Consider the following 13,146-nt stretch of genomic DNA (forward strand, 5'->3'; position numbering starts at 1 on the left):
ATAAAACCAAATGTGATGTGGCACTTCAACAGGGTTCCTCTATTAGCAATTTTACATTACTAAATAAGTACCCCTTTCAGGTCAACTGATAGCTGATTATCCTGTAACCTCCTTCACTGACGCCCCAACTCCTCAGTAATTTCAACCCTCTGAGATTCTTCCATACATACTATTGTCAGTGGTTATTAAATTCTCAACTTTTTACCCATCCACAAGAGACTGTGCAAAGATATCTAAGGGAAGTATGAGTTCAGCTTGCTGTCCAAGGATTATTTTGGAAGAAACATTAGCAGCCGTCCCAGCCTGGCGCTTATATCTCATTTGAAACATCTACTCATTCCTGACCAACAAAGAAAATTTCAATAAAGTACTTTTACTGGTTTAACAGCAGTGAGCTCCTGGGATTGTCAAAGTGCTCAGTCTTTTCCGAGGAGAGAAGGAATCAGCAGCTCAAATATAATTAACCTTCTATTCTCAATGCAAACTGCCACGCACAGGAGCTCTGCAGTCTATTAGTGAAGTTATAACGGCCAACAGGCAGAGGCAAAATTGGTCAAAAAGTTGGCTGCTGCTGTCATATTTTTAGAATTATGATTAATGACACTAATAATGTGGATGATTACTGATATGTGTATCTCCTGCAGTTTATCATATTGCACTGGCTGCCTACGTCCACAATAAACATGATGCTATCATTTACCTCTTTATTGAAGGCAATCCTTCTCTTGAAGGAGCACATTCTAATTACTTTGTAATGTTTTATGTCTTAAACATTTTGCAGCTCTGGACCTTGCCAACTGCTTCATGTCTACCATTGATTAATTACAGAATGTTTAATCAAAATTTAGAACCTAATGCAGTCATTTATGAGTGTGCTGCAGTGCCAAGATAGTTAGGCTGCCGTCCCAAGCTTGGAGAGTGCTGGGTTCAAAATTAAATCCCAGAAATGTGGAAGATGCCAAAGATTTTACCTTGAGTGATTTGAGTTTAAAATCTTACTTCAGTTGATGAATGACAGGCACCCACCCAAAATGAGAGGTCTTTCTTGTGCATGTATGTGTGCTTGCATGTTCCCAATTAAATTTTTCTTCTTCTTTAAATGTCTTCATTTTTTCCCTTTATGCCATTGTTGCCGCAATTGCTTCTCAGCTCCTTTACAAGCCTTCCCTGCTGCTAGAGCTCTTGCAAACACCAGTCAAGAGAGTGTAGTTTTGAAGTGGTTAAACAAGTGAAAAATAATTTGCAGGGACAAATACATAAGTTTTTTTTTAATGTGGATTTTTATGGTACTGTCATACAACCATTCACCGTTGAAGTTAAGTGTTTTTTTAATACCATTACTGAACTGCTGAAATGGATGCTAATATAGCTTGGAGTGCTAATGTCAAATACTGGTAATAAAAAAGACAGACTGCTGAATGAAATAATTTCAAGTAAAAAATAGAACAAAAGTGCTCTCACTCTCACTCTCCACTTTTATTGAATTGGGACTGACTGAGCCAATTGCTTTAGAAGTCTGTAAAACACAATTACTAGTGAGCTGACTGACCCAGCAGTGCCCCTTCTGTGACAGAACAGACTAAAAAGGCTGCAGAATTAGTGCTGCTCCCCTATCTGGCTATCAGACCTGAGAACCGTCCAGCGCAGGATCTGTTATCCTTCCTGCCAGGGCCTGCCTCCTCCCCTCGTGAAATCTTGATTCTCAGTCTTGCATAATATATCATCTGCGTGAATCTTCTTCTTGAAACAAGGGCTCATTTACCTTTTCTAAGTGGAATCCAAGTTCTCCTTCTATCCATTGTATTTTTAGATCTTTATCTACCAACAAAGTTATATATAGGTCTTTCTTTCAGTACATGCATCCACAGACACACACACACATATATACATGTTTGGGCTATTTTTATTTCCACATTTTTGTGCGTTAAACATAAAAGTACAATGTAAGATTTATGGGCAGCAAAATTAACTATGTCCCGTTTATATTTTCAGTTGTAATGGCTGAAGTGTAATTGCTTTTTTATTCTGGCATAACAAAGAAAAGGAGAGAGAGAGAGGGAGAGAGAGGGAGGAAGAGGGAAAGAAAGAAAAAAATGTATTGAACTGCAAGCGGGCAACACTTTTCCCTAGTTAATAAAATAAGCAATAAAATTTGTAAAGCACTAGAATCAAAAATCAGTAACATTGGAAATAACAACTTATAAAACTTGTAATTTACAGCTTATGTTTCAGACTTGTATATGACATGGACATGCAGTTTAGGTCTTTTTTTTCCCCTTTCTCTTCAAAAAAATAAGCAAAACCGAAGTGACAGCAAAAAATATCTTCTTATTACAATCCCATCCTTTCTTTCTCTCCCCCCCCATTTTCCCCCATACAAAATGAACCACTTTACATTTATACACAATGCCAACAAAGTCCTGCAATCCTTTCTTTTTTATGATAGTGTACATTTTTGGCAGATCTAAAACTCTTTCATTTCTCTTCCAGGTCCATTTATATGAAGCTTGCAGGTGCCTTATGGCGAAAATGTTAAATTATTTCTTAGACAGATCTTTTTAAGTAATGCTTTTTAGGGCAAGCTTAAATGTGAAATGAGCTCTTAATTAAAAGAAAAAAAAAAAAAAAAGAAAACTTGCTTAGCACAAGGCAAACTGTTCATTTAAAAGATGTTGCTGGGAAGTAGGAAGCACTACTAAAAGCCTTAGATTTTCTTTAGAAGTGGTGGGCTCAAAACTTCTGTCAGGAAATATCCAGTGTTTGCCATTAAAAGGTCAACATGTGAAGAACCATTAGTGGTATCGCACCTGAGATACTCCAGTGTTACCTCAGGTCCTGACAGACCATCCGAGGTATCTCTAGTGGGAACATTCTATGTGTACCTGCTGGACTTGAATGAGTGGTTTCTACAGTAGTAGAAACTGTGGCCATCTCTCCTGAAGAGAGACAAAGGACAGAAGACTGTGAGTACTGCAGGTCAGGATTAAGGGGCAGTGAAAAGCCGTACACAGTGCCTTGCAGTGCGCTCGCAGTGCATATATAGTCTCTCCTTGACGCTGTTGAGTATTTAACTCTCATAGATAACTCTGCACCTCTTCCTTCAGGATCGCCCTTAGATAAGCAGTCAGCAGTCCGCTTATCTTCCCCCATAACCGTTTCTAACTGCACAGTATATTCCTGCAATTACAGGTTCTATTTTACCAGGTTGCTATTACTCCCTGTCATATTTGCTCACCACCAGGAACTTGTATAACCGTGAAAAGGTGTCCCAGATTTAGAGAGGTTGGATGTTGGGTCTTCTTTTCCTCAGGGCCCATAAATTGCCAAATATTTTTAAGTAACATCTTTTTTTTTTTTTTTTTTATTCAATTCAGGGACAAGGATGGCATGTGGGACAACGTACAAACAACAGGAATGAGGAGCACATGACTCATTTTTAGTAACAACCTTTTTTTTTTTTTTTTTTTTTTTACTAAGACATACTCCAGTGCAAAACACTCCCATCTCGCCTGTTTGTTGCAAACCCACCTTCAGGCCAGTGCCTCAGACACCAGTGGCTACAGCAAAAAGGCGCCCTGTAATTCTTAACCAGTCCATCTGGGTCTGCTAGCCAAGACCTATCTTTGTCAAAAAGCAATGGAATAGACACTCAAATGAGCTTTTTTTTTTACTATACTCATTGCCTGCTACATAATTCTACTTCCAAAAAATACCCCGTGACCTCACAAACCCTAAGAACGACCATATCTTTGGGATAAGGCAAACTGCAGACCATATCTGCCTCTGCCCAGATATACTGACAGGGCTGGTACATGATCCTCCAAAACAGTCTTGTAACTATTTGTAGTTGTTGTCATCTACACCTGGTAATTTTTTCCACTTCTGGGTTATTATTTTTTTTCTGGGTAATTTCTAGGACTTGCCTCACCAGTTTTCTTACTTCCAGGTAAACTTAACTTTAATTAGGCTATGCCCCAGCACAATCACTCAGTTCATGTTCTAAGGAATGAAATGGCTCAAATCTAGGGGGAGGACCATCACCATCATTAAGAAGAAAGCAGCCTCATCTACAAGTAATCTTTGGTTAGGCCACAAGGTGTAAAGTTTGCCTTTTCAGGTGCCAGTTTCTCTGATTTCAGACAGGCAAGCACAGCTGACAAATAAGTATATCATGTATGTATATATGATGGTATTTACCTGCCTACTTAGTGTCTCTCACCTTCAACGAGAGCTGTAACTCCAAAGGGCAGAAAACACACTGTTATTCCTGCCACAGATGTGTCTCCCTCCCCCTTTCATTATTTCTCCCCAGACTCCTCCACCCGAGAGTACTACACCTCTCAGGTTGCACCGTCTTGTTCCATTTTCACACATCCAGGCTTTTGGGAGTAGTGCCCTGGTGCTATCTTGTATCTGTAAAGTACAGCTTCCTCCACTGTAGCAGAAATCTCATATTCTTCTGCTGTTAAGTTTAAAAGAACAGCCAGAGCCTTTCTCTGCAGGAACTAACGTAGGTAGATGTTTTGTTTACCCCACTTCCAAAAGACTATGGGATGTCTCTATATATGGGGAACAGCTTTACATTTACTCAGGTAAGTGGAAAATACTCAATTTCCTCCAACTCTCTGGAGAAGAGTTTTGGTTCTTCCAGTTATTTCCCAGGAACCTAGGGGTAACCAGGATATTATGAATAAACACTCATGTTCCCAGTCCTGTCTTCCCAAATATTCTCTTTCACCAAACATAAAACACACAGGACTTCTGCAGGAAACTTCAACAAAACAAATGAAACATTTACACTATTTGTCACAACACATACCAGGGGAAAATATTGCTCAATGCATGTTTTGCTTTTGGCTAGTATTTTCAGTGCTTTACTTATGCTTACCAACTATCTTAATCCTGGTATAGCAGTTTATTTAAATAAAATTTTCAGGTCACTGAGAAGTCCTTATTTTGCACATTCATACAAAAATGAGACTTCTTGCACTGCACAAGAAACTGTACTCTCACTCTCATTGTGATACCATTTTATGTACTAAAACAGAACAAGATAACGAAGGCAGTTTTAAAAAACAACCACCACCTCCATCTCAAAGCCAAAACAAATGAATATGTGTAGTTGGAAAAGACCTTCCTCCATGCCAGAATTGACCCTGCAATCTTTACTCACACAAGTAGCCTCTGTAGGGCTTGTGGTAATTTATTTCTTTTGTTTTAAATAACAAAAGAGATCTTATGAAGAAATTAGTTCTATGCATTCTAGTTTTAATTGTGCTTCTCTTGTTCCCATTGGTGAGTATGCAATGTGACAGGCAGTTTACGTTCAACATGACTACTCACGGAAGAGGTTTGGCACAAAACGTTCCTTTACGATCCTGGTTCTCTTTGGTAAGGAAGAGTTAAGTGAACATTAGCAATGGCATACATTGTGTCATTCTTAGTGACTGCAAGAGAAAACCTAATGGTTCATACAATTGCACTGGATATGCAGCTAGTCTCTTCATGAACTGCATCATGTCCAGAAACAGTAGTGCAGGTGTAAATATGTTTATATTTTAAAAAATGTATAAAATAGCCCTTTTGTCTCTTGATAAATGGTTCATCAAATATCTAATGTCTTAAAACCTGATTTCCTTGTTCTTATTGGAGGAAAGTCAAGCTGTGTATGACAATTAATTATATTAGGGGAAATACAGTAACAGTTATCATGGACTAGTGTGAAATAACGTATTTCTTGGAGCTATCTGTTCCTAAAATTGAGTGCATTTATAAAAAAATAATTCTTTAAAAAGTTATCTGTAGAAGATTCCAAGCATAGTATCATGATGAAAAAATGGGTGCTATTGTGTCAAGGAGGTGATAACAGGAGGCAGGTAGCAGCTTTCTCACATCTTCACCTCCCTTGATAATGTATGCAGTGGCTCATCATAGGTAACTGATGTTAATTTATTCAAGCACACCTGTACAGGGCTGGAAGTCAGGTAACCAGACAAAAAGTATGTCCCTGCTTTTTCAATACAGCTACCCAGAGGCCTATATCCGCACAATTTAGTTCTGGAGACATCAGCATGTTTTAATAAACCACCTACAGATGTCTTACTCCATACAAATCAAGGAGTTTACATGTTTAAATCTGGACTGATTTAACTAGCAATCAAGTGGCATGATCACACTTGGCACCAATAGTTGTCTCATATTTATTTATAAGTCACCCTGAGCAGATATTATTTTGTTTTTAAATTAATTCTTGGGGCTCAATCACCTTTCCCATCTTGTGGAATGCACACACACACACACGCACACTCACTTTGTGAGGAAATTTAAAGACAAACCTGAGCAATTAATAGTCCTACTTTAGTAGCAGAAAGACAATGTGAAAAGTTCTTGCTGTGTTCCTCTGAGCAGGTACAGAATTTATTTATTTTGCGTACACCAAGAGAAAGGAAAACTTGGTAACTTACTGTTACTAATGCTATGTCCCAGCTTAAGAAACACAGATTTTAATAGTGCCAGTACTGGGGTAAAACAGGGATTTATCATGCACTAAGGCTGACAGAGAAGATGGCTGTATTTCTCCTTAAGATCTGACAGCAGGTTCTCAATACCACTTCCTGAAGGCAGAAAGTCCACCTGCCTCCTCTTTCATCTGTGTTGTTAACCACAAAATCATAGAATGGTTTAGGTTGGAAAGGACCTTGAAGATCATAGAGTTCGAACCCCCCCACCTTGGGCAGGGACACTTCCCACTAGACCAGGTTGCCCAAGGCCACGTCCAGCCTGGCCTTGAACACCTCCAGGGATGGGGCATCCACAACTTCTCTGGGCAACCTGTTCCAGTGCCTCACCACCCTTAAAGTGAAAAACTTCTTCCTAATGTTTAATCTAAACCTGCCCTCTTCCAGTTTAAAGCCATTCCCCCTCGTCCTGTCACTACATGCCCTAGTAAAAAGTCCTTCTCCAGCTCTCCTGTAGGCCCCCTTTAGGTACTGGAAGGCTGCAATAAGATCCCCCCGGCTGCTCTAAGCTTCACCTTCCAGACCTTCACCTCTGCACGTGCTCTCCAACACAGACTCTTAGATGAAACTTCGGCATTGCTGTCCTCTTTGGACAGGAAACAACTATTCCCTCCTGCCATCCCCATGTCTTAGCCACAGCTCAGGATCGTTCCCCTGAGCAGCTGTACCTCAGTGCTGGCTTCAGGGACCAACCACACCTATCTCTTTGTAAGGCAAAGTCACTATCTACCAGGGCAGGACTCACAGATGAGGCTGGGAAGTGGATCCCAGAGGAATCTAACCACTCAGGCCACAGGCCCTTTCTCCTCACTCACAGGACAGACCTGCTCTGAGTCCAGAGAGAATTCACTTTACAAGGACAATTCTTTCCATTCAAGTGCCTAGTTCTCACAGGCGCTTATCTTCTTCCCTTCTCTCTTTTTTCCATCTAAAAAATTATTTGGAAAATACATTTTTCTCTTCAAAAGGAGGCTTACGACATTGCTTCGGACCACTGACATAATTTTTAATATGGTCCCTTTTCCTATTTACTCTCCATTGCCTTCTTGCAACAAGATATAGCCTGAACATCTTGCCTTTAGAATAAAGGACATCTGATGTAAATACAGAAACAGAAATGGATGAACAGCTAGTTCAGGGAGTGGCCGGTGAAAAACGGAAGAACAAGGGGTTTTCACAAGCGTAGTGCTTCCAGGAAAAGAAAGATAGACAGACTTCTCTGTTTGGGGAGAAGATCAAAGATATAGGTATGTATAAGGTCGATTTGATGAGTGATGTTATTTGCAGCTCAGAAGGTGATGAAAAAAGGTCCTTTTTAAAAAATCTAGGCTCAGTGGAGCTGGACTCTTCAAAAGCAACAGTGTCTAATTTTTAGAAGGGAAAACAGAATTACTGGGTCATTGACAGTAATCGCTGGGACTCTGCTTTGCTTTCCTCTGCCCTGTGTTGAAAAAACACGTGTGTGGTGGGACTCCTGAATCTTCTGGTTATCTTGACCCTAATTTACAAAGAATAGCAGTGTTTAGTCAAAGATCTCAGAAGATATTCCAACCTTTCTGGCAGAAGGATATTTATATAGGAGTTGACCTTGGCACAAATGATGTAGGAATGGTGAAGCTGGATTTAGTCAACCCTTAACACAAACTGCTACAGGATGCATTCCACAACGGAGGGTTGCAGCTGTGACACGGATAGAAAAACCCTCCTTCAGTCAAAGCAGCACTGTGTTCGCCCCTAACATGATCTGCTGCCTCTGGTAACTAGCAGTTTGTAACCCCACCCTTGCAAAGCCCATTTTACAACACCCACTGTCAAACAATTTGGAGTTTTATGTAGGTACAGGACAGGGGGAATATAGTAAAAACTTTGATTAACTAGAATTGCATTGGAAAAGGTCTTAAGCCACATCAGATGCCCCTAAACAAAACAAAAGGAATCAGCCAATATTTTTTATCTCCATGTAAGCTTGTATTTTCTTTTAGAACATAACTAGAGTTATGAGTTTTAGACCTCTAACTAGTTATAATAGGATTAATATTATGAATACAATTCTAGTAATATGATTAAGAAAATGACTAAAAATAAAGATAACTTCACAAGACTCCATGTAGCTAGAACTCTGATTTCATTAAGAAGATAGTACTGAAAAAATTATTTAATTTTCATTTTCAAAGCAAAGAAATTCTAAGCTTCTCTAGCTAGCGTGACTCACAAGACTAGCAAATCACACAGACTTTTTATAATGTGTCCAAAGTGGAAAACCATTACATGACAAATATTATCCAGAATTATTATTGTGTGCTTTAGTTAGCTATTTTTTATTTCTTCTACAGCAATTAATAGCAAAATGCTTCTGAGCTTTTAAGTGAAATTGATTTAAGTGGCTGAAGAAGTTTTCATTTTGCAATGCTGTTTATTTAGTTATCCAGTTATCTTTGAGGTGCTCTCCATAATCTGAAGAGCTAGAAATTGTATACTTAGGTAATGACTCTCTCAAAATAAACGTATGCATTCAAAAGGAGTATCAGCAAAAAATAAAAACAAATGGAATGGAAAAATCTTTAGGCCAATTAAGCAGTTAAAAAAAAAAATTAATTTAACTTTTACTTCCTAACTTTATTTTTAAAAAAAAAACTTCTTTTTTGAGGAAGTATTAGAAAATAACATTTAAAATGTTTACTTAAATCTTTCATCCACTCTCTTTTATATGCTGTACATATGCTTTCATTCCTGCACACTCCTAGACATTGCACTTCTGGACAAGAATGGATAGCCCAGGGAAGTTTTAAAGATGTTTCTCGCTCAAGTATCTGAACGAATTATCAAGAACCACAAGAGTGTTACTTGGTTCTTTCAAGGCATTTCCAGACAACTTTGCAACGGGTTGCAAACCCGGAGTGCTAATGAACTTACAAAACCATCAGGCCTGAATGGGAACACAAATTGTACCATGCCTTCGAGTTTTTTTGAATATAACCACTCTTAAATCTTTGCAATTAAAGGATATAATATGCCTGTGAATTTATTTTGTTCCAAGTGCAACACACAACTGAAAATATTCTGAATGTCACTAGTGGAACAATATAAAAAGATGGTCTTGTACCTTACGCAACTCAAAAAGATATGTAAATAATAATTTTATCTTTAAATACACAGCCTGCATTTTAAGTTCCTGAATCAAATTTTTATTTTATGGCTTGCTTTCAGTAAGCTTAATAGGAGTATCTTACATAGTTCACAAAATTCTTTCAAAATGCACCTTTTTTTTTAATATTCTTGTCTCAGAAATATTTTATGTAGGTCATCGCAGTCATCTCTTTCTTAGAACATATAAATCTTTACTATGCTAACTTTGTTATGAGCATGATCTATCAATGGATTCTTGATGAAATTTAATACATTGCATTAAATTCCAAATCCTAAAGCTAGCTGCTTCTTACTTCACATGCTGAATGCAAAGCTGTTTTGCTTAGTACATGTTTGACTGTTCGTAATTCACCTGAGGAAACAGACCAAACAAGCCAAATTCTTGACTAAAAAAACCTGTGCAATTTCAGGAACTGAATGGTGTTGCACACATCTGAACTCAGCGTCGGTTATGCCACTGACTCATGCTTCCCTTGTCAAGTGAAGCAAGTCTCATACAAGTTACCTGGATACCCCAAGAAGGGAGTCTTAATTTAGTTTTACCTGCTTCATGTCCAGTGGTTTCATCCCACTGAAACACAAACTTTCTAGACTGTTCTTCTTACCCATTTTTAACTTGTATTCTTATGCGCGTTCCTATTTTACTGCTTAGTGGATGTCATAAATAGTAACAGAAGACATGAGATATTTGGGGACTGGAATAGTGAATTTTGGCTCCTCAGTGTCCTCAACACTAACTTGCTTTCATTTTTTATGTCATGATATATTTACTTTCAAACCACATCAATTTCAATGGACAAAACAAAACAAAACAAAAAAAAAAAAAAAGAGGAGCTGTATGTGAAATGTTTAGCTAGGTTTAATTTCCTTCTTGTGTCTGCTGAATTTTTACAACTTAATGAAAAAATATGAAACACAAGTAACGGAAAAGAGATGACCCAATCTCACTATCACTTCATGAACCGGAGAGATTTTGTTATGTGACAGTATGATCATCACATGCAAGAGCTTTTATCCACAAGTATGAAATAACTGTGTTATCCTACCACCTTGACAAATTCCATTTATATTACATTTTCCTCAGGAATCAAAAAGAATAGTGTATAAAAAAAAAAAAAGAAAAACCTAAGAGTTTAAGGACCAGCTGCTTCTGTTTAAGCCCAACTGTTTCAGTATTGATGCAGCATAGCTAGGGCATGATGTCATCTGAAGGGCCAGCAGAATATACCCTTGTTGATTTTAAAAATATGTAGGGGTCTAGCCTCTCCTCTCTGAGTGTGCATAATTCCCATCAGTGGGGAGGGGAGTTGCTCACACGCAGAAAAGAAGAAAAAGTATACTAAATGACTACAGTGGATAGAGAGGTGTGTGAGTTCTACTAATGAAAGAGACAACTATTTTGTTAATATTTATTTGTTCTTGCTACAACATAGCAGATAGTTTTAAAAATTGAAGAGAAGAAAGAATAGTCTTCTAATGCTTCCTGTTTGTTTTTATATGACCCTATGGGGATGGAAATCATTCTTTTATTCCAGTCCTTCCGTTTTCTCTCTCCATCCATTCATCCAACCATCCATCCACCCCTTCCTCTCCTTCCTAGTTCTATGTTTCGATATGCATGCATAAAGGTATTCATATTGTATATAATTTACTATATATTTAATAGAAGCTTTTCTTGTTTTAAAAGCTTCAGGGAGAAGAAAATAGATGTAATAAAAGCTGCAGCTTATAAACAGAAGTACAATACACATGTTCACAGGCACACAGAAAGAATAATGACATTTATTATCTAGCCAGTCACTTAAGAGGATGGCACAATATATATTATTCTGAATGCCAAGCAACAATGAAAATCTTAAAGTGATAAAACTCTCTCAATGTCATGGGAACACAATTGTCACTTGTCATTACTATGCATCTCTCTATTTCTTCATATATCCTAAACTGCCTATTCTTACATAATTCAACACATTTAATAATGTAGAAAATCAATTAATATTTACTGACCTGTCTCTGCTTCTCCGTGATGGGAACGCAGCATTACAGCCAGCCACTGTGCAGACATGCATCTCTTTTAAATGAACGTTTCTGTAGTGAAGCTTCACACTGTAGGAACTCTTGAAACTTTTCTTGCACACATAGCAGATCTTGGGGTCTGGGCTGGAGCACATTTCACCTTCTGGGGAGAACTTCTGAGGGCTGCTGTAGTTGAATGTAGAAGCGAAACTTTCATGAAGCGCAGCCATACTGGCACTGCCTCCATTGTACAGTCCATATTGGCTCATGTAGAACATATCATATGTAGGGTCTGTATACTCTTCCTTCACTTTAATGACATCCTGGTTGGAAGAGTCATTGTGGTTTTCATCTGGTCTGTCACTGTGCATCATAGATTTTTCACCAGGTTCGTGGAGGCGATCATCGCCTTCCATGGATTCCTCACACAATTTGGGTTCTGATGACTCTGACTCATTTTCATAGTCTCTCTCGTGCTCCTGGTCTTCTGATGTCATGCTGTCTGCCCTTCTTATGTCTGGTCTGGAAATGCATCTGCTTCTGTCACTTTTGGAAAAGTCTTTCACGGACAGGCCTGGGCTCATTTCCTCCTGAGAATGGCAGTGATTGTCATGACCAATGTCATTCACCATCGTGCTGCTGTCATTCACCTCTTCGTCTTCATCATCAAACTCATCGGCAGTATCTATAACTTCCTTTTCAATTTTAACTGGCATGCTCGACTTCCTTGGCTTCTTCTTGGGGGCAAGGTCAGCATTAGGTTCTGGGGTAGGCATCAGCACTGAAGGTACTGACGACTCTGAAGGAGGAGGGGGATGCTGCTCCATGCCACTCACTGCTGGTATTATTGGACTGGTAGGGAGTGAGGTTGGAGGACTCACCATCTCTCCAGGAGTAAGTAAATTTCTGTAAAAAGGAGGAACAGGTTGGACAGTCTTTAAAGCTGGGAACACCAGCTGACTGGGAAGAGGGTTCTGTAGTACAGGATCTAGAGGGGGAGTGGTAAACCCCATCGGTGGACGCCCAGGGCTTGTTAAAGTTAGGTTGGATTTTGTACTTGCTATGACTGGAGTGGCAGCACCTGATGTAGCACGAATTAGATCTTTGTCGCGATTATTCCTTAGCATAGGCATGTGGAGGCGAGGATTGGGGTTAGCACTGTGGCGATTGCGGCTTCTGAGAGAGCTGAAGACCATGTTGCAGCCCTCAATAGTGCACCGGTGCTTGATTTTCAGGTGAACGGCATTGTAGTGGATTTTAAGAGTACCTTTGTCATAGAACGTTTTGCCACATGCATTGCAAAACACTCTTCCTTTCCTGGAGGCTGACCCCATTCTCCTCATTCTGTGAATGCGGAACGAGCTTTTAGTGTGTTCTGTTTTCGATAAATCATTGACAGGCGTAGGTGTCTGCACAGGAGAGACACAGGCTGGCTCAGTTTTGGGCTCAACGTTTGTGATGCTGG

The 13,146-nt window shown here is 39.0% G+C and overlaps 1 protein-coding gene across 1 annotated transcript in view; it reads right to left on the minus strand.

The window, feature by feature from the left end:
* BNC2 (basonuclin 2) overlaps positions 1–13,146 on the minus strand; it is a 234,307-nt gene that overhangs the window by 11,181 nt on the left and 209,980 nt on the right. Inside the window, exon 5 of the mRNA XM_009891513.1 lies at positions 11,673–13,142. Within this exon, the coding sequence (XP_009889815.1) occupies positions 11,673–13,142 (1,470 nt within the window). The remainder of the gene's footprint in view (positions 1–11,672; positions 13,143–13,146) is intronic.

This window comes from Charadrius vociferus, unplaced genomic scaffold (assembly GCF_000708025.1).
Source record: "Charadrius vociferus isolate BGI_N301 unplaced genomic scaffold, ASM70802v2 scaffold198, whole genome shotgun sequence".
NCBI lineage: Eukaryota > Metazoa > Chordata > Aves > Charadriiformes > Charadriidae > Charadrius > Charadrius vociferus.